Source organism: Oncorhynchus nerka, linkage group LG15 (assembly GCF_034236695.1).
Source record: "Oncorhynchus nerka isolate Pitt River linkage group LG15, Oner_Uvic_2.0, whole genome shotgun sequence".
In the NCBI taxonomy this organism is placed as follows: domain Eukaryota; kingdom Metazoa; phylum Chordata; class Actinopteri; order Salmoniformes; family Salmonidae; genus Oncorhynchus; species Oncorhynchus nerka.
Genome location: NC_088410.1, coordinates 95,593,490 through 95,615,916, shown reverse-complemented (window position 1 = coordinate 95,615,916; position 22,427 = coordinate 95,593,490). Strand labels below are relative to the sequence as shown.

Sequence of the window (22,427 nt, the reverse complement as noted above, 5' to 3'; positions counted from 1 at the left end):
TGTTGTTGGTGTTGTTGTTGGTGTTGTTGTTGTGTTGTTGCTGTGTTGTTGGTGTTGTTGTTGGTGTTGTTGTTGTGTTGTTGTTGTTGTTGTGTTGTAGTTGTTGTTGATGTGTTGTTGTTGTTGTTTGTTGTTGTGTTGTTGGTGTTGTTGTTGTTGTGTTTGTTGGTGTTGTTGTTGTTGTTGTTGTAGGTGTGGGCGTTTTGTGTTGGTGTTGTTGTTGTTGTGTTGTTGGTGTTGTTGTTGTGTTGTTGTTGTGTTGTTGGTGTTGTGGTTGTTGGTGTTGTTGGTGTTGTTGTTGTGTTGTTGATGTTTTGTGTTGGTGGTGTTGTTGTAGATGTTGTTGATGTGTTGTTGGTGTTGTTGTTGTTGTGTTGTTGTTGTTGTGTTGTTGCTGTTGTTGCTGTGTTGTTGGTGTTGGTGTTGTTGTTGTGTTTTTGGTGTTGGTGTTGTTGTTGTTGTGTTGTTGTGTTGTTGTTGTTGTGTTGTTGTAGGTGTTGTGTTGTTGTTGTGTTGTTGTAGGTGTTGTTGATGTTGATGTGTTGTTGGTGTTGTTGTTGGTGTTGTTGTTGCGTTGTTGCTGTTCTTGCTGTGTTGTTGGTGTTGTTGTTGTTGTTGTTGTTGTTGTGTTGTTATTGTTGTTGTGTTGTAGGTGTTGTTGATGGTGTTGTTGTTGTTGTGTTGTTGTTGTGTTGTTGTTGTTGATGTGTTGTTGGTGTTGTTGTTGTTGTTGTAGGTGTTGGCGTTTTGTGTTGGTGTTGTTGTTGTTGTGTTGTTGTTGTTGGTGTTGTTGTTGTTGTGTTGTTGTGTTGTTGGTGTTGTGGTTGTTGTGTTGTTGTGTTGTTGGTGTTGTTGTTGTGTTGTTGTTGGTGTTGTTAGTGTTGTTGTTGTTGTGTTGTTGGTGTTTTGTGTTGGTGGTGTTGTTGTAGGTGTTTTGTTGTGTTGTTGTTGTGTTGTTGTTGGTGTTGTTGTTGTGTTGTTGTTGTGTTGTAGGTGTTGTTGATGTGTTGTTGGTGTTGTTGTTGTTGTGTTGTTGTTGTGTTGTTGTTGTTGATGTATTGTTGGTGTTGTTGTTGTTGTGTTGTTGTTGTTGTTGTTGTTGTAGGTGTTGGCGTTTTGTGTTGGTGTTGTTGTTGTGTTGTTGTGTTGTTGTCTTGATGTTGGTGGTGTTGTTGTTGTGTTGTTGTCTTGTTGTTGGTGTTGTTGGTGTTGTTGTTGTTGTGTTGTTGTGTTGTTGGTGTTGTGGTTGTTGTGTTGTTGGTGTTTTGTGTTGGTGGTGTTGTTGTAGGTGCTGTTGATGTGTTGTTGTTGTGTTGTTGGTGTTGTTGTGTTGTTGTTGTGTTGTTGGTGTTGTGGTTGTTGGTGTTGTTGGTGTTGTTGTTGTGTAGTTGGTGTTTTGTGTTGGTGGTGTTGTTAACCCATTTACATTATTTTGCTCTTTATCCTGATGGTTTTACAAGACAATCAGCCTGAATGCAGAACAGTAGTCTCACTGTAACTAAAAGATAATCATAGAGTAACTTCATCCAGCATTACACGTTTTTGTTGTTGTTGTTGTTGTTGTTGTTGTTGTTGTCAAAGCTCTGTTGCTTTAGATGTTGCATAGTGTTCCCAACCCTGGGAAGAAATAGTGTTTCAGATGTGCTTTATTTTTAAAAAGTTGAATAAATCCTGAATGAAAACAAACATGATTTAAACCCAGGTCTGCTATAAATCATAAACTCCAGATATAATTTGTAGATAGATACCAATTGACTTCCATATAATATAATCTCTTTGAAAAATGATTCTTTCCGGTGCAGGAGAATATCCGTGACAAGCTGCGTCCCATCGCCCTGGCCATCACCCACACTATCAGACCCCCCATGTTGTCCTCAGACACTAACCCAGAGGGACAACTGCCTCCCGTACTGGGTGTTGCCACCTCGAACACCCTGCACTCTGAGGTCAGTTCCACACCAACAAGATCAACTTTCATCAGTCCTATAGTGACTTAAAAAAAATAAAATGTCTTTGCCTTTATTTATCTTAAGTCTGTCTGGCATGTTGCAGGTGAATTTCCTGAGGGAAGGCTGTGGTGATGATAATATCTGTCAGAGCAACCTGAAGTTGACCTACCAGTTTGGAACCCGACCTATAACCTCTGACCTCTTCACCCCTCTGCCAAAGTTAGTAGGAATACACATTTTTATATTCCCTAATCACTCTCTCATATCCAGAGTTGAGGCATTGAGCTATCTCTCCTTACACCCCCCCCCCCCCCAGTTTATTTCCTGCAATTCTACACATTGTGTCTAACGTGTATTCATGTAAAAAAAAATATAACAAAAATGTTTAAAAAATGTACAACAATATCTATGAGCAAAAAAATAAAGAAATTAAAAAACATTAGCTGACATGGGCTGGATGATCTGGACAGGACTGACCAGTTATACATTGCTCTCCAAGGTCTGTAATGACATGACAAGAGGAACTGATGATGTCACCTACGAAATGTCACCAATTTGTCAAGTTCTGACCTTTATTTCCTTTGTTTTGTATTCATTATTTAGTATGGTCAGGGTGTGAGTTGGGGTGGGCAGTCTATGTTTGATTTTCTATGATTTGGGGATTTCTATGTTTCGGCCTAGTATGGTTCTCAATCAGAGGCAGGTGTCATTAGTTGTCTCTGATTGAGAACCATACTTAGGTAGCCTGGGTTTCGCTGTTTGTTTGTGGGTGATTGTCTATGTTGATTGTTTGTTTCAGCACAGTTCTCATTAGCTTCACGGTTGTTATTTCGTTTATTGTTTTTGTATAGTGTTTCAGTGGTCAGTGTTTTCTTTATTAAAATTAATGATGAACACATACCACGCCGCATTTTGGTCCTCCGATCCTTCTCGCCTCTCCTCTTCAGATGAAGAGGAGGACGACCGTGACACAATTACAAAAAAGTCACTTTGTTCCTTCTACTATTACAACTTTCGAGAGTTAATTTAAACCCGGATTGAGTGGCTTTAAAACGTTTTTTTTGGGGGACCCTTAGCCGTGGTATATTGGCCATATACCACAAACCCCCGAGGAGCCTTATTGCTATTATAAACTGGTTTACCAAGGTAATTAGAGTAGTAAAAATAAGTGTTTTGTCACACCCAGCATTCAGGGCTCGAACCACCCAGGTTTATACATGTGTTTATCCTCCTCCTTCCTGAGATGTGGTACACTTCTGCTCCTTCATATCTATTTCCTCATTCTCTCCTCATATCCAGAGATGATGAGGAGGCGTCCGTTTTCTCTCTGTCTGACCAGAGGTCCGTGGTGTTGGAGGTGACTGTCACCAACATGCCATCTGAACCTCTGTACCCTGAGAAGGACGGTGACGATGCCCATGCCGCCCAGCTACTGGTGACCCTGCCAGACACCCTGTCCTACTCTGGCTTCAGGGGACAACAGGTTCGCCACATTGTTCTGTAGTCTGTATAAACCGTAACTCCTTGTTAAGGGGTGCTGAGCTGAAGACAACTTGTAGAAGTAGAGCCCACACACACATACGGTACCTTTTAATAAGCCAGTTAGTACAACACTACGATCCAAGAGTGGATCTAACCCTGTGACCCGGCCTGGAATAACCCTGACTAACTTTGGTCACGTAATACTCAGGGCCCTATGTTTGGTCACATCAGTAGAGGAGTAAACTGTCTACTGTCTCCCATCCATCCTGAGTTAACTGTCTCCCATCCATCCTGAGTTAACTGTCTACTGTCTCCCATCCATCCTGAGTTAACTGTCTACTGTCCATCCTGAGTTAACTGTCTCCCATCCATCCTGAGTTAACTGTCTACTGTCCATCCTGAGTTAACTGTCTCCCGTCCATCCTGAGTTAACTGTCTCCCATCCATCCTGAGTTAACTGTCTACTGTCTCCCATCCATCCTGAGTTAACTGTCTCCCATCCATCCTGAGTTAACTGTCTACTGTCTCCCATCCATCCTGAGTTAACTGTCTACTGTCTCCCATCCATCCTGAGTTAACTGTCTACTGTCTCCCATCCTGAGTTAACTGTCTACTGTCTCCCATCCTGAGTTAACTGTCTACTGTCTCCCATCCATCCTGAGTTAACTGTCTCCCGTCCATCCTGAGTTAACTGTCTCCCATCCATCCTGAGTTAACTGTCTACTGTCCATCCTGAGTTAACTGTCTCCCATCCATCCTGAGTTAACTGTCTACTGTCTCCCATCCATCCTGAGTTAACTGTCTACTGTCTCCCATCCATCCTGAGTTAACTGTCTACTGTCTCCCATCCATCCTGAGTTTACTGTCTACTGTCTCCCATCCATCCTGAGTTTACTGTCTCCCATCCATCCTGAGTTAACTGTCTACTGTCTCCCATCCATCCTGAGTTACTGTCTACTGTCTCCCATCCATCCTGAGTTAACTGTCTCCCATCCATCCTGAGTTAACTGTCACCCATTCATCCTGAGTTAACTGTCTACTGTCTCCCATCCATCCTGAGTTTACTGTCTCCCATCCATCCTGAGTTAACTGTCTACTGTCTCCCATCCATCCTGAGTTAACTGTCTCCCATCCATCCTGAGTTAACTGTCTACTGTCTCCCATCCATTCTGAGTTAACTGTCTACTGTCTCCCATCCATCCTGAGTTAACTGTCTACTGTCTACCATCCTGAGTTAACTGTCTACTGTCTCCCATCCATCATGAGTTAATTGTCTACTGTCTCCCATCCATCCTGAGTTAACTGTCTACTCTCTCCCATCCATTCTGAGTTAACTGTCTACTGTCTCCCATCCATCCTGAGTTAACTGTCTACTGTCTCCCATTCTGAGTTAACTGTCTACTGTCTCCCATCCATCCTGATTTAACTGTCTACTGTCTCCCATCCTGAGTTAACTGTCTCCTGTCTCCCATCCATCATGAGTTAATTGTCTACTGTCTCCCATCCATCCTGAGTTAACTGTCTACTCTCTCCCATCCATTCTGAGTTAACTGTCTACTGTCTCCCATCCATCCTGAGTTAACTGTCTACTGTCTCCCATCCTGAGTTAACTGTCTCCCATCCATCCTGAGTTAACTGTCTCCCATCCTGAGTTAACTGTCTACTGTCTCCCATCCTGAGTTAACTGTCTCCCATCCATCCTGAGTTAACTGTCTACTGTCTCCCCATCCTGAGTTAACTGTCTACCCATCCATCCTGAGTTAACTGTCTCCATCCATCCTGAGTTAACTGTCTCTGTCTCCATCCATTCTGAGTTAACTGTCTACTGTCTCCCATCCATCCTGAGTTAACTGTCTACTGTCTCCCATCCTGAGTTAACTGTCTCCCATCCATGAGTTAACTGTCTAATCCTGAGTTAACTGTCTCCCATCCATCCTGAGTTAACTGTCTACTGTCTCCCATCCTGAGTTAACTGTCTCCCATCCATCCTGAGTTAACTGTCTACTGTCTCCCATCCTGAGTTAACTGTCTCCCGTCCATCCTGAGTTAACTGTCTCCATCCATCCTGAGTTAACTGTCTACTGTCTCCCATCCATCCTGAGTTAACTGTCTCCCATCCATCCTGAGTTAACTATCTACTGTCTCCCATCCATCCTGAGTTAACTGTCTCCCATCCATTCTGAGTTAACTGTCTCCCGTCCATCCTGAGTTAACTGTCTCCCATCCATCCTGAGTTAACTGTCACCCATTCATCCTGAGTTAACTGTCTACTGTCTCCCATCCATCCTGAGTTTACTGTCTCCCATCCATCCTGAGTTAACTGTCTACTGTCTCCCGTCCATCCTGAGTTAACTGTCTCCATCCATCCTGAGTTAACTGTCTACTGTCTCCCATCCATTCTGAGTTAACTGTCTACTGTCTCCCATCCATCCTGAGTTAACTGTCTACTGTCTCCCATCCTGAGTTAACTGTCTCCCATCCATCCTGAGTTAACTGTCTACTGTCTCCCATCCTGAGTTAACTGTCTCCCATCCATCCTGAGTTAACTGTCTACTGTCTCCCATCCTGAGTTAACTGTCTCCCATCCATCCTGAGTTAACTGTCTACTGTCTCCCATCCTGAGTTAACTGTCTCCCGTCCATCCTGAGTTAACTGTCTCCATCCATCCTGAGTTAACTGTCTACTGTCTCCCATCCATCCTGAGTTAACTGTCTCCCATCCATCCTGAGTTAACTATCTACTGTCTCCCATCCATCCTGAGTTAACTGTCTCCCATCCATTCTGAGTTAACTGTCTCCCGTCCATCCTGAGTTAACTGTCTCCCATCCATCCTGAGTTAACTGTCTCCCATCCATCCTGAGTTAACTGTCTACTGTCTCCCATCCATTCTGAGTTAACTGTCTCCCGTCCATCCTGAGTTAACTGTCTCCCATCCATCCTGAGTTAACTGTCTACTGTCTCCCATCCATCCTGAGTTAACTGTCTACTGTCTCCCATCCATCCTGAGTTAACTGTCTACTGTCTCCCATCCTGAGTTAACTGTCTACTGTCTCCCGTCCATCCTGAGTTAACTGTCTACTGTCTCCCATCCATCCTGAGTTAACTGTCTACTGTCCATCCTGAGTTAACTGTCTCCCATCCATCCTGAGTTAACTGTCTACTGTCTCACATCCATCCTGAGTTAACTGTCTACTGTCTCCCATCCATCCTGAGTTAACTGTCTCCCATCCATCCTGAGTTAACTGTCTCCCATCCATCCTGAGTTAACTTTCTCCCATCCATCCTGAGTTAACTGTCTCCCATCCATCCTGAGTTAACTGTCTACTGTCTCCCATCCATCCTGAGTTAACTGTCTACTGTCCATCCTGAGTTAACTGTCTCCCATCCATCCTGAGTTAACTGTCTACTGTCTCCCATCCTGAGTTAACTGTCTACTGTCTCCCATCCATCCTGAGTTAACTGTCTCCTGTCTCCCATCCATCATGAGTTAATTGTCTACTGTCTCCCATCCATCCTGAGTTAACTGTCTACTCTCTCCCATCCATTCTGAGTTAACTGTCTACTGTCTCCCATCCATCCTGAGTTAACTGTCTACTGTCTCCCATCCTGAGTTAACTGTCTCCCATCCATCCTGAGTTAACTGTCTACTGTCTCCCATCCATCCTGAGTTAACTTTCTCCCATCCATCCTGAGTTAACTGTCTCCCATCCATCCTGAGTTAACTGTCTACTGTCTCCCATCCATCCTGAGTTAACTGTCTACTGTCCATCCTGAGTTAACTGTCTCCCATCCATCCTGAGTTAACTGTCTACTGTCTCCCATCCTGAGTTAACTGTCTACTGTCTCCCATCCATCCTGAGTTAACTGTCTACTGTCTCCCATCCTGAGTTAACTGTCTACTGTCTCCCATCCATCCTGAGTTAACTGTCTCCTGTCTCCCATCCATCATGAGTTAATTGTCTACTGTCTCCCATCCATCCTGAGTTAACTGTCTACTCTCTCCCATCCATTCTGAGTTAACTGTCTACTGTCTCCCATCCATCCTGAGTTAACTGTCTACTGTCTCCCATCCTGAGTTAACTGTCTCCCATCCATCCTGAGTTAACTGTCTCCCATCCTGAGTTAACTGTCTACTGTCTCCCATCCTGAGTTAACTGTCTCCCATCCATCCTGAGTTAACTGTCTACTGTCTCCCATCCTGAGTTAACTGTCTACTGTCTCCCGTCCATCCTGAGTTAACTGTCTCCATCCATCCTGAGTTAACTGTCTACTGTCTCCCATCCATTCTGAGTTAACTGTCTACTGTCTCCCATCCATCCTGAGTTAACTGTCTCCCGTCTCCCATCCATCCTGAGTTAACTGTCTCCCATCCATCCTGAGTTAACTGTCTACTGTCTCCCATCCTGAGTTAACTGTCTCCCATCCATCCTGAGTTAACTGTCTACTGTCTCCCATCCTGAGTTAACTGTCTCCCGTCCATCCTGAGTTAACTGTCTCCATCCATCCTGAGTTAACTGTCTACTGTCTCCCATCCATCCTGAGTTAACTGTCTCCCATCCATCCTGAGTTAACTATCTACTGTCTCCCATCCATCCTGAGTTAACTGTCTCCCATCCATCCTGAGTTAACTGTCTCCCGTCCATCCTGAGTTAACTGTCTCCCATCCATCCTGAGTTAACTGTCTACTGTCTCCCATCCATCCTGAGTTAACTGTCTACTGTCTCCCATCCATTCTGAGTTAACTGTCTCCCGTCCATCCTGAGTTAACTGTCTCCCATCCATCCTGAGTTAACTGTCTACTGTCTCCCATCCATCCTGAGTTAACTGTCTACTGTCTCCCATCCATCCTGAGTTAACTGTCTACTGTCTCCCATCCTGAGTTAACTGTCTACTGTCTCCCGTCCATCCTGAGTTAACTGTCTACTGTCTCCCATCCATCCTGAGTTAACTGTCTACTGTCCATCCTGAGTTAACTGTCTCCCATCCATCCTGAGTTAACTGTCTACTGTCTCACATCCATCCTGAGTTAACTGTCTACTGTCTCCCATCCATCCTGAGTTAACTGTCTCCCATCCATCCTGAGTTAACTGTCTACTGTCTCCCATCCATCCTGAGTTAACTGTCTCCCATCCATCCTGACTTAACTGTCTCCTGTCTCCCATCCATCCTGAGTTAACTGTCTACTGTCTCCCATCCTGAGTTAACTGTCTACTGTCTCCCATCCTGAGTTAACTGTCTACTGTCTCCCATCCATTCTGAGTTAACTGTCTACTGTCTCCCGTCCATCCTGAGTTAACTGTCTACTGTCTCCCATCCATCCTGAGTTAACTGTCTACTGTCTCACATCCATCCTGAGTTAACTGTCTACTTTCTCCCATCCATCCTGAGTTAACTGTCTCCCATCCATCCTGAGTTAACTGTCTCCCATCCATCCTGAGTTAACTGTCTCCCATCCATCCTGAGTTAACTGTCTCCCATCCATCCTGAGTTAACTGTCTCCCATCCATCCTGAATTAACTGTCTCCCATCCATCCTGAGTTAACTGTCTCCCATCCATCCTGAGTTAACTGTCACCCATTCATCCTGAGTTAACTGTCTCCTGTCTCCCGTCCATCCTGAGTTAACTGTCTCCCATCCTGAGTTAACTGTCTCCTGTCTCCCATCCATCCTGAGTTAACTGTCTACTGTCTCCCATCCATCCTGAGTTAACTGTCTCCCATCCATCCTGAGTTAACTGTCTACTGTCCATCCTGAGTTAACTGTCTCCCATCCATCCTGAGTTAACTGTCTACTGTCTCACATCCATCCTGAGTTAACTGTCTACTGTCTCCCATCCATCCTGAGTTAACTGTCTCCCATCCATCCTGAGTTAACTGTCTCCCATCCATCCTGAGTTAACTTTCTCCCATCCATCCTGAGTTAACTGTCTCCCATCCATCCTGAGTTAACTGTCTACTGTCTCCCATCCATCCTGAGTTAACTGTCTACTGTCCATCCTGAGTTAACTGTCTCCCATCCATCCTGAGTTAACTGTCTACTGTCCATCCTGAGTTAACTGTCTCCCGTCCATCCTGAGTTAACTGTCTCCCGTCCATCCTGAGTTAACTGTCTCCCATCCATCCTGAGTTAACTGTCTCCCATCCATCCTGAGTTAACTGTCTACTGTCTCCCATCCATCCTGAGTTAACTGTCTACTGTCTCCCATCCTGAGTTAACTGTCTACTGTCTCCCATCCTGAGTTAACTGTCTACTGTCTCCCATCCATCCTGAGTTAACTGTCTACTGTCTCCCGTCCATCCTGAGTTAACTGTCTACTGTCTCCCATCCATCCTGAGTTAACTGTCTACTGTCTCCCATTCATCCTGAGTTAACTGTCTCCTGTCTCCCATCCATCCTGAGTTAACTGTCTCCCATTCATCCTGAGTTAACTGTCTCCCATCCATCCTGAGTTAACTGTCTCCCATCCATCCTGAGTTAACTGTCTCCCATCCATCCTGAGTTAACTGTCTCCCATCCATCCTGAGTTAACTGGCCCCTGTCACCCATCCATCCTGAGGTAATGGAACTCTGTTGATCCTGACTGTGTTTCCTGTTTCCTGTGTGTAGGTGGTGTGTCAGGCCAATCAAAATGGCTCTCAGGCAGAGTGTGAGCTGGGAAACCCCCTGAAGAGAGATTCTATCCTGAAGTTCTACATCATCCTCAGCACCTCTGCTATCACCATAGAGACCACGGAACTCACTGTCAACCTCCTGCTGGCTACGTAAGTCTTGGCTGGGCAACCACTGACAGTTTAGTTTCCGAATGAGACCAAAATAAACCTAGACCTGGCCTTAAAAAATGCTCAATCGATAATCTGAAAGTGCTTCTTGGTCCTGAGCTCAATATGTGTCCAGGAAACCTAAGTGTCTTCCTGTGTCTCTCCGCAGCAGTTGGTCCATTTAACTCAGTGTTAGTTTCCTCCTAGTGTCTGTGATGTAATGTGTCCTCACTGTGTGTGGGGTTGCCTCCTCCTCAGTATCAGTGAGCAGCCAGACCTGGCCCCAGTCACAGCCGTGGCTAAAGTCGTCATAGAGCTCCCTCTGGCTGTCAGCGGGTAAGTACTGAACTCTAGGTTATCACTAAGGATTTGTCCGCATGCTTCTCTAGTGCATTCTCTCTCCCCCCCCCCTCTCTCTCTCCCTCTCTCTCTCTCTCGCTCTCTCTCTCTCTCTCTCTCTCCTCTCTCGCTGTTCTCTCTCTCTCTCTCTCTCTCTGATGTCTCTCTCCTCTCGCTGTTCTCTCTCTCTCTCTCTCTCTCTCTCTCTCTCTCTCTCTCTCTCTGATGTCTCTCTCCTCTCTCTCTCTCTCTCTCTCTCTCCCTCTCTCTCTCTCTCTCTCTCTCTCTCTCTCTCTCTCTCTCTCCCTCTCTCTCTCTCCTTTCCTCTCTAATTTCCTTAAAATCATCACTAATCCAACATGACTGGATAAGTGAAAGCAGAAGAAAAAAACGTGGGGAAAAATAAATGTCCCAGGAAGAAAGGATAGGAAACCCTCTGTCCATTAACCCACTAACCCTCTGTCCATTAACCCACTAACCCTCTGTCCATTAACCCACTAACCCTCTGTCCATTAACCCACTAACCCTCTGTCCATTAACCCACTAACCCTCTGTCCATTAACCCACTAACCCTCTGTCCATTAACCCACTAACCCTCTGTCCATTAACCCACTAACCCTCTGTCCATTAACCCACTAACCCTCTGTCCATTAACCCACTAACCCTCTGTCCATTAATCCACTAACCCTCTGTCCATTAACCCACTAACCCTCTGTCCACTAACCCTCTGTCCACTAACCCACTAACCCACTAACCCTCTAGCCCACTAACCCACCAACCCTCTGTCCATTAACCCACTAACCCTGTGTCCACTAACCCTCTGTCCATTAACCCATTAACCCTCTGTCCATTAACCCACTAACCCTCTGTCCACTAACCCTCTGTCCACTAACCCAAAAACCCTCTGTCCACTAACCCACTAACCCTCTGTCCATTAACCCACTAACCCTCTGTCCACTAACCCACTAACCCTCTGTCCATTAACCCACTAACCCTCTGTCCATTAACCCACTAACCCTCTGTCCATTAACCCACTAACCCTCTGTCCATTAACCCACTAACCCTCTGTCCATTAACCCACTAACCCTCTGGTACTAACCCTCTGTCCATTAACCCACTAACCCTCTGTCCACTAACCCTCTGTCCACTAACCCTCTGTCCACTAACCCTCGGTCCACTAACCCACTAACCCACTAACCCTCTAGCCCACTAACCCACCAACCCTCTGTCCATTAACCCACTAACCCTGTGTCCACTAACCCTCTGTCCATTAACCCACTAACCCTCTGTCCATTAACCCTCTGTCCATAACCCTCTAACCCACTAACCCTCTGTCCATTAATCCACTAACCCTCTGTCCATTAACCCACTAACCCTCTGTCCATTAACCCACTAACCCTCTGTCCATTAACCCACTAACCCTCTGTCCATTAACCCACTAACCCTCTGTCCATTAACCCACTAACCCTCTGTCCATTAACCCACTAACCCTCTGTCCATTAACCCACTAACCCTCTGGTACTAACCCTCTGTCCATTAACCCACTAACCCTCTGTCCACTAACCCTCTGTCCACTAACCCTCTGTCCACTAACCCTCGGTCCACTAACCCACTAACCCACTAACCCTCTAGCCCACTAACCCACCAACCCTCTGTCCATTAACCCACTAACCCTGTGTCCACTAACCCTCTGTCCATTAACCCACTAACCCTCTGTCCATTAACCCTCTGTCCATTAACCCACTAACCCTCTGTCCATTAATCCACTAACCCTCTGTCCATTAACCCACTAACCCTCTGTCCATTAACCCACTAACCCTCTGTCCATTAACCCACTAACCCTCTGTCCATCAATACACTAACCTTAACCCACTAACCCTAACCCAATAACCCTAACCCTGTGTCTGTTTCTGTGTTGATTAAGGGTGGCCTGGCCACACCAGCTGTTCTTCAGTGGTGCTGTGAAGGGGGAGAGCGCTATGGAGACTCTGGACGACGTGGGCAGCGCTCTGGAGTTTGAGTTTACGGTGATATTGATTGATTGATTGATTGATTGATTGATTGATCGTTTACTTTTATTTGTCAATTAAAACAAATCCAACAGAAAATATTTCATGAATCGTTCCACCAATTCAGTGCCTTTTGAGAAGTGTAACTTGGTAAAAACAACAACATTTGATTTCACCTCGTTTTAACATTATGTCGTAAAGAGGACGTTCAACTGAATAAAAAAAAACATGTTTTCCAATTTCAAGATGTTAAAATAAAAAATGACTATAGTTTCTAGCCTGTCTATCTATGGGTAACATGGTTGACATGTTATGTTCAACCAGCTCAGATTTCTACCACAAAACACCAGAAAATGACCAACAAAAGAGTAGAACCATCTCACCTGCTTTTACGCTATGATTTGACTATTAGATGTTCAATGTTTTCTGTTGAAAACACCAATATTTAAAAAAGGAATAGTGTTGTCACGCCCTGACCTCGGAGATCATTTTTATGTCTCTATTTTGGTTTGGTCAGGGCGTGAGTTGGGGTGGGCATTTCTATGTGTTGTGTTTCTATGATTTTCTATCTCTATGTTTTGGCCGGATGAGGTTCTCAAATCAGGGACAGCTGTCTATCGTTGTCTCTGATTGGGAACCATACTTAGGTGTCTTTCCCCCCCCCCACCTGTCTTGGTGGGAAGTTGACTTTCTTTATGGCATTTATTCAGATTTTTGAATAGTCTATGTGGTCTATTTTAATGCCAAGGGCACTTCAATAACAGGCTTTTAAAATGTAATATTGGTTCACAATTTCTACTTAAAATATCAAAGAGAAGCAAAAGGCACTCTTTTTTGTGGAACGACCCATATACATTGTAGGTGGCGCCGATGCACCATAACATATGATGCCAACCACCGATAAACCCCACAGAAAAACAAGAAGAGGCTAAAAGAGGCAGTCAGGCACCGGCTTCCTGCAGTTCTGTTCACAACGGCGAGGGCAGGAATTTGGCAGGTGGGAGTGAAGGACACTGTGTGCTAGCTAGGACACCGTAGACACAGTAGCTAACTAGCTAGGACACCGTAGACACAGTAGCTAACTAGCTAGGACACCGGCGACACAGTAGCTAACTAGCTAGGACACCGTAGACACAGTAGCTAACTAGCTAGGACACCGTAGACACAGTAGCTAACTAGCTAGGACACCGGCGACACAGTAACTAACTAGCTAGGACACCGGTGACACAGTAGCTAACTAGCTAGGACACCGTAGACACAGTAGCTAACTAGCTAGGACACCGTAGACACAGTAGCTAACTAGCTAGGACACCGGCGACACAGTAGCTAACTAGCTAGGACACCGTAGTCACTGTAGCTAACTAGCTAGGACACCGTAGACACCGTAGCTAACCAGCTAGGACACCGTAGACATGCGGGGGGCGACACAGTAGCTAACCAGCTAGGACACCGGTAGACACAGTAGCTAACTAGCTAGGACACCGTAGACACCATAGCTAACTAGCTAGGACACCGTAGACACCGTAGTTAACCAGCTAGGACACCGGTAGACATGCGGGGGGCGACACAGTAGCTAACTAGCTAGGACACCGTAGATACAGTAGCTAACTAGCTAGGACACCGGTGACACAGTAGCTAACTAGCTAGGACACCGTAGACACAGTAGCTAACTAGCTAGGACACCGTAGACACAGTAGCTAACTAGCTAGGACACCGGCGACACAGTAGCTAACTAGCTAGGACACCGTAGTCACTGTAGCTAACTAGCTAGGACACCGTAGACACCGTAGCTAACCAGCTAGGACACCGTAGACATGCGGGGGGCGACACAGTAGCTAACCAGCTAGGACACCGGTAGACACAGTAGCTAACTAGCTAGGACACCGTAGACACCGTAGCTAACTAGCTAGGACACCGTAGACACCGTAGCTAACTAGCTAGGACACCGTAGACACCGTAGTTAACCAGCTAGGACACCGGTAGACATGCGGGGGGCGACACAGTAGCTAACCAGCTAGGACACCGGTAGACATGCGGGGGGCGACACAGTAGCTAACTAGCTAGGACACCGGTAGACATGCGGGGGGCGACACAGTAGCTAACTAGCTAGGACACCGGTAGACATGCGGGGGGCGACACAGTAGCTAACTAGCTAGGACACCGGTAGACATGCGGGGGGCGACACAGTAGCTAACTAGCTAGGACACCGGTAGACATGCGGGGGGCGACACAGTAGCTAACCAGCTAGGACACCGGTAGACATGCGGGGGGCGACACCGTAGCTAACCAGCTAGGACACCGGTAGACATGCGAGGGGCGACACCGTAGCTAACCAGCTAGGACACCGGTAGACACAGTAGCTAACTAGCTAGGACACCGTAGACACCGTAGCTAACTAGCTAGGACACCGTAGACACCGTAGTTAACCAGCTAGGACACCGGTAGACATGCGGGGGGCGACACAGTAGCTAACCAGCTAGGACACCGGTAGACATGCAGGGGGCGACACAGTAGCTAACTAGCTAGGACACCGGTAGACATGCGGGGGGCGACACAGTAGCTAACTAGCTAGGACACCGGTAGACATGCGGGGGGCGACACAGTAGCTAACTAGCTAGGACACCGGTAGACATGCGGGGGGCGACACAGTAGCTAACTAGCTAGGACACCGGTAGACATGCGGGGGGCGACACAGTAGCTAACCAGCTAGGACACCGGTAGACATACGGGGGGCGACACCGTAGCTAACCAGCTAGGACACCGGTAGACATGCGGGGGGCGACACAGTAGCTAACTAGCTAGGACACCGGTAGACATGCGGGGGACGACACCGTAGCTAACTAGCTTTGACACCGGTAGACATGCGGGGGGCGACACCGTAGCTAACTAGCTAGGAAACCGGTAGACATGCGGGGGCGACACAGTAGCTAACTAGCTATGACACCGGTAGACAGGCGGGAGGTGGGGGCGACACAGTAGCTAACTAGCTAGGACACCGGTAGACATGCGGGGGGCGACACAGTAGCTAACCAGCTAGGACACCGGTAGACATGCGGGGGGCGACACCGTAGCTAACCAGCTAGGACACCGGTAGACATGCGGGGGGCGACACCGTAGCTAACTAGCTAGGACACCGGTAGACAGGCGGGGGAGACACAGTAGCTAACTAGCTATGACACCGGTAGGAGGTGGGGGCGACACGATATCTAACTTAGCTAGGACATCGGTAGACAGGCGGGAGGTGGGGGCGGGCGACACGATATCTAACTTAGCTAGGACACCGGTAGACAGGCGGGAGGTGGGGGTGACACGATATCTAACTTAGCTAGGACAGCGGTAGACAGGCGGGAGGTGGGGGCGACACGATATCTAACTTAGCTAGGACAGCGGTAGACAGGCGGGAGGTGGGGGCGACACGATATCTAACTTAGCTAGGACAGCGGTAGACAGGCGGGAGGTGGGGGCGACACGATATCTAACTTAGCTAGGACAGCGGTAGACAGGCGGGAGGTGGGGGCGACACGATATCTAACTTAGCTAGGACAGCGGTAGGAGGTGGGGGCGACACGATATCTAACTTAGCTAGGACAGCGGTAGGAGGTGGGGGCGACACGATATCTAACTTAGCTAGGACAGCGGTAGGAGGTGGGGGCGACACGATATCTAACTTAGCTAGGACAGCGGTAGGAGGTGGGGGGACACGATATCTAACTTAGCTAGGACAGCGGTAGACAGGCGGGAGGTGGGGGCGACACGATATCTAACTTAGCTAGGACAGCGGTAGACAGGCGGGAGGTGGGGGCGACACGATATCTAACTTAGCTAGGACAGCGGTAGGAGGTGGGGGCGACACGATATCTAACTTAGCTAGGACAGCGGTAGGAGGTGGGGGCGACACGATATCTAACTTAGCTAGGACAGCGGTAGGAGGTGGGGGCGACACGATATCTAACTTAGCTAGGACAGCGGTAGGAGGTGGGGGCGACACGATATCTAACTTAGCTAGGACAGCGGTAGGAGGTGGGGGCGACACGATATCTAACTTAGCTAGGACAGCGGTAGGAGGTGGGGGGCGACACGATATCTAACTTAGCTAGGACAGCGGTAGGAGGTGGGGAGACACGATATCTAACTTAGCTAGGACAGCGGTAGACAGGCGGGAGGAGACACGATATCTAACTTAGCTAGGACAGCGGTAGACAGGCGGGGGAGACACGATATCTAACTTAGCTAGGACAGCGGTAGACAGGCGGGGGGAGACACGATATCTAACTTAGCTAGGACAGCGGTAGACAGGCGGGAGGAGACACGATATCTAACTTAGCTAGGACAGCGGTAGACAGGCGGGGGGAGACACGATATCTAACTTAGCTAGGACAGCGGTAGACAGGCGGGAGGAGACACGATATCTAACTTAGCTAGGACAGCGGTAGGAGGTGGGGGGCGACACGATATCTAACTTAGCTAGGACAGCGGTAGGAGGTGGGGGCGACACGATATCTAACTTAGCTAGGACAGCGGTAGGAGGTGGGGGCACACGATATCTAACTTAGCTAGGACAGCGGTAGGAGGTGGGGGAGACACGATATCTAACTTAGCTAGGACAGCGGTAGGAGGTGGGGGCAACACGATATCTAACTTAGCTAGGACAGCGGTAGGAGGTGGGGGAGACACGATATCTAACTTAGCTAGGACAGCGGTAGGAGGTGGGGGAGACACGATATCTAACTTAGCTAGGACAGCGGTAGGAGGTGGGGGCGACACGATATCTAACTTAGCTAGGACAGCGGTAGGAGGCGGGGGACACCGTAGCTAACTAGCTAGGACAGCGGTAGACAGGCGGGGGCGACACGATATCTAACTTAGCTAGGACAGCGGTAGACAGGTGGGGGAGACACGATATCTAACTTAGCTAGGACAGCGGTAGGAGGTGGGGGCGACACGATATCTAACTTAGCTAGGACAGCGGTAGGAGGTGGGGGCGACACGATATCTAACTTAGCTAGGACAGCGGTAGGAGGTGGGGGAGACACGATATCTAACTTAGCTAGGACAGCGGTAGACAGGCGGGGGGAGACACGATATCTAACTTAGCTAGGACAGCGGTAGGAGGTGGGGGGAGACACGATATCTAACTTAGCTAGGACAGCGGTAGACAGGCGGGAGGTGGGGGGCGACACGATATCTAACTTAGCTAGGACAGCGGTAGACAGGCGGGAGGTGGGGGGGCGGGAGGTGGGGGAGACGACACGATATCTAACTTAGCTAGGACAGCGGTAGACAGGCGGGAGGTGGGGGACGACACGATATCTAACTTAGCTAGGACAGCGGTAGACATGCGGGAGGTGGGGGGCGACACCGTAGCTAACTAGCTAGGACAGCGGTAGACAGGCGGGGGCGACACGATATCTAACTTAGCTAGGACAGCGGTAGACAGGTGGGGGGGGGGCGAGACACGATATCTAACTTAGCTAGGACAGCGGTAGGAGGTGGGGGTGACACGATATCTAACTTAGCTAGGACAGCGGTAGGAGGTGGGGGCGACACGATATCTAACTTAGCTAGGACAGCGGTAGGAGGTGGGGGAGACACGATATCTAACTTAGCTAGGACAGCGGTAGACAGGCGGGGGAGACACGATATCTAACTTAGCTAGGACAGCGGTAGGAGGTGGGGGAGACACGATATCTAACTTAGCTAGGACAGCGGTAGACAGGCGGGAGGTGGGGGGCGACACGATATCTAACTTAGCTAGGACAGCGGTAGACAGGCGGGAGGTGGGGGGCGACACGATATCTAACTTAGCTAGGACAGCGGTAGACAGGCGGGAGGTGGGGGACGACACAATATCTAACTTAGCTAGGACAGCGGTAGACATGCGGGAGGTGGGGGGCGACACCGTAGCTAACTAGCTAGGACAGCGGTAGACAGGCGTGGGGGCGACACGATATCTAACTTAGCTAGGACAGCGGTAGACAGGTGGGGGGAGACACGATATCTAACTTAGCTAGGACAGCGGTAGGAGGTGGGGGCGACACGATATCTAACTTAGCTAGGACAGCGGTAGGAGGTGGGGGCGACACGATATCTAACTTAGCTAGGACAGCGGTAGGAGGTGGGGGCGACACGATATCTAACTTAGCTAGGACAGCGGTAGGAGGTGGGGGAGACACGATATCTAACTTAGCTAGGACAGCGGTAGGAGGTGGGGGAGACACGATATCTAACTTAGCTAGGACAGCGGTAGGAGCGGTAGACAGGCGGGGAGACACGATATCTAACTTAGCTAGGACAGCGGTAGGAGGTGGGGGCGACACGATATCTAACTTAGCTAGGACAGCGGTAGGAGGTGGGGGAGACACGATATCTAACTTAGCTAGGACAGCGGTAGGAGGTGGGGGCGACACGATATCTAACTTAGCTAGGACAGCGGTAGGAGGTGGGGGAGACACGATATCTAACTTAGCTAGGACAGCGGTAGACAGGCGGGGGAGACACGATATCTAACTTAGCTAGGACAGCGGTAGGAGGTGGGGGAGACACGATATCTAACTTAGCTAGGACAGCGGTAGACAGGCGGGAGGTGGGGGCGACACGATATCTAACTTAGCTAGGACAGCGGTAGACAGGCGGGAGGTGGGGGGCGACACGATATCTAACTTAGCTAGGACAGCGGTAGACAGGCGGGAGGTGGGGGGCGACACGATATCTAACTTAGCTAGGACAGCGGTAGACAGGCGGGAGGGGGGGGGCGACACGATATCTAACTAGCTAGGACAGCGGTAGACAGGCGGGAGGTGGGGGGCGACACGATATCTAACTTAGCTAGGACAGCGGTAGACAGGTGGGGGGAGACACGATATCTAACTTAGCTAGGACAGCGGTAGACAGGCGGGGGGGAGACACAATATCTAACTTAGCTAGGACAGCGGTAGACAGGCGGGGGAGACACGATATCTAACTTAGCTAGGACAGCGGTAGACAGGTGGGGGGAGACACGATATCTAACTTAGCTAGGACAGCGGTAGGAGGTGGGGGCGACACGATATCTAACTTAGCTAGGACAGCGGTAGGAGGTGGGGGGGCGACACGATATCTAACTTAGCTAGGACAGCGGTAGGAGGTGGGGGGCAACACGATATCTAACTTAGCTAGGACAGCGGTAGGAGGTGGGGGAGACACGATATCTAACTTAGCTAGGACAGCGGTAGGAGGTGGGGGCGACACGATATCTAACTTAGCTAGGACAGCGGTAGGAGGTGGGGGCGACACGATATCTAACTTAGCTAGGACAGCGGTAGGAGGTGGGTGGAGACACGATATCTAACTTAGCTAGGACAGCGGTAGGAGGTGGGGGAGGACACACGATATCTAACTTAGCTAGGACAGCGGTAGGAGGCGGGGGCGACACGATATCTAACTAGCTAGGACAGCGGTAGACAGGCGGGGGCGACACGATATCTAACTTAGCTAGGACAGCGGTAGACAGGTGGGGGTGACACGATATCTAACTTAGCTAGGACAGCGGTAGGAGGTGGGGGCGACACGATATCTAACTTAGCTAGGACAGCGGTAGGAGGTGGGAGGTGGGGGCGACACGATATCTAACTTAGCTAGGACAGCGGTAGACAGGCGGGGAGACACGATATCTAACTTAGCTAGGACAGCGGTAGTAGGTGGGGGAGACACGATATCTAACTTAGCTAGGACAGCGGTAGACAGGCGGGAGGTGGGGGCGACAGGTGGGGGGCGATATCTAACTTAGCTAGGACAGCGGTAGACAGGCGGGAGGTGGGGGCGACACGATATCTAACTTAGCTAGGACAGCGGTAGACAGGCGGGAGGTGGGGGCGACACGATATCTAACTTAGCTAGGACAGCGGTAGACATGCTAGGGGGTGGTGGGGGCGACACCGTAGCTAACTAGCTAGGACAGCGGTAGACAGGCGGGCGACACGATATCTAACTTAGCTAGGACAGCGGTAGACAGGTGGGGGAGACACGATATCTAACTTAGCTAGGACAGCGGTAGGAGGTGGGGGCGACACGATATCTAACTTAGCTAGGACAGCGGTAGGAGGTGGGGGGCGACACGATATCTAACTTAGCTAGGACAGCGGTAGGAGGTGGGGGGAGACACGATATCTAACTTAGCTAGGACAGCGGTAGACAGGCGGGGGGAGACACGATATCTAACTTAGCTAGGACAGCGGTAGGAGGTGGGGGGAGACACGATATCTAACTTAGCTAGGACAGCGGTAGACAGGCGGGAGGTGGGGGGCGACACGATATCTAACTTAGCTAGGACAGCGGTAGACAGGCGGGAGGTGGGGGGCGACACGATATCTAACTTAGCTAGGACAGCGGTAGACAGGCGGGAGGTGGGGGACGACACGATATCTAACTAGCTAGGACAGCGGTAGACAGGCGGGAGGTGGGGGGCGACACGATATCTAACTTAGCTAGGACAGCGGTAGACAGGCGGGAGGTGGGGGGAGCGGTACACGATATCTAACTTAGCTAGGACAGCGGTAGACAGGCGGGAGGTGGGGGCGACACGATATCTAACTTAGCTAGGACAGCGGTAGACAGGCGGGAGGTGGGGGCGACACGATATCTAACTTAGCTAGGACAGCGGTAGACAGGCGGGAGGTGGGGGCGACACGATATCTAACTTAGCTAGGACAGCGGTAGACATGCGGGAGGTGGGGGACGATATCTAACTTAGCTAGGACAGCGGTAGACATGCGGGGGGCGACACCGCTAGCTAACTAGCTAGGACAGCGGTAGACAGGCGGGGGCGACACGATATCTAACTTAGCTAGGACAGCGGTAGACAGGTGGGGGAGACACGATATCTAACTTAGCTAGGACAGCGGTAGGAGGTGGGGGGAGACACGATATCTAACTTAGCTAGGACAGCGGTAGGAGGTGGGGGGCGACACGATATCTAACTTAGCTAGGACAGCGGTAGGAGGTGGGGAGACACGATATCTAACTTAGCTAGGACAGCGGTAGACAGGCGGGGGAGACACGATATCTAACTTAGCTAGGACAGCGGTAGGAGGTGGGGGAGACACGATATCTAACTTAGCTAGGACAGCGGTAGACAGGCGGGAGGTGGGGGCGACACGATATCTAACTTAGCTAGGACAGCGGTAGACAGGCGGGAGGTGGGGGCGACACGATATCTAACTTAGCTAGGACAGCGGTAGACAGGCGGGAGGTGGGGGCGACACGATATCTAACTTAGCTAGGACAGCGGTAGACAGGCGGGAGGTGGGGGCGACACGATATCTAACTTAGCTAGGACAGCGGTAGACAGGTGGGGGAGACACGATATCTAACTTAGCTAGGACAGCGGTAGACAGGCGGGGGGACACGATATCTAACTTAGCTAGGACAGCGGTAGACAGCTAGGACAGGGTAGAGGTGGGGAGACACGATATCTAACTTAGCTAGGACAGCGGTAGACAGGCGGGGGGTAGACACGATATCTAACTTAGCTAGGACAGCGGTAGACAGGCGGGGGAGGGCGACACGATATCTAACTTAGCTAGGACAGCGGTAGGAGGTGAGGGGCGACACGATATCTAACTTAGCTAGGACAGCGGTAGACAGGCGGGAGGTGGGGGCGACACGATATCTAACTTAGCTAGGACAGCGGTAGGAGGTGGGGGCGACACGATATCTAACTAGCTAGGACAGCGGTAGGAGGTGGGGGCGACACGATATCTAACTTAGCTAGGACAGCGGTAGGAGGGGAGGGGGGGACGACACGATATCTAACTTAGCTAGGACAGCGGTAGGAGGTGGGGGGTGGGGGACACGATATAACTTAGCTAGGACAGCGGTAACTTCTAGCTAGGACAGCGGTAGACAGGCGGGGG

At 49.5% G+C, this 22,427-nt stretch overlaps 1 protein-coding gene across 2 annotated transcripts in view; it reads left to right on the top strand.

The window, feature by feature from the left end:
• LOC115124234 (integrin alpha-7-like) overlaps nucleotides 1-22,427 on the top strand; it is a 122,557-nt gene that overhangs the window by 68,481 nt on the left and 31,649 nt on the right. For both annotated transcript variants that reach the window (XM_065002073.1, XM_065002074.1), the window contains exons 11-16: nucleotides 1,803-1,946; nucleotides 2,053-2,168; nucleotides 3,249-3,432; nucleotides 10,038-10,192; nucleotides 10,448-10,525; nucleotides 12,453-12,555. In XM_065002073.1, coding sequence (XP_064858145.1) covers nucleotides 1,803-1,946; nucleotides 2,053-2,168; nucleotides 3,249-3,432; nucleotides 10,038-10,192; nucleotides 10,448-10,525; nucleotides 12,453-12,555 — 780 coding nt within the window. The remainder of the gene's footprint in view (nucleotides 1-1,802; nucleotides 1,947-2,052; nucleotides 2,169-3,248; nucleotides 3,433-10,037; nucleotides 10,193-10,447; nucleotides 10,526-12,452; nucleotides 12,556-22,427) is intronic.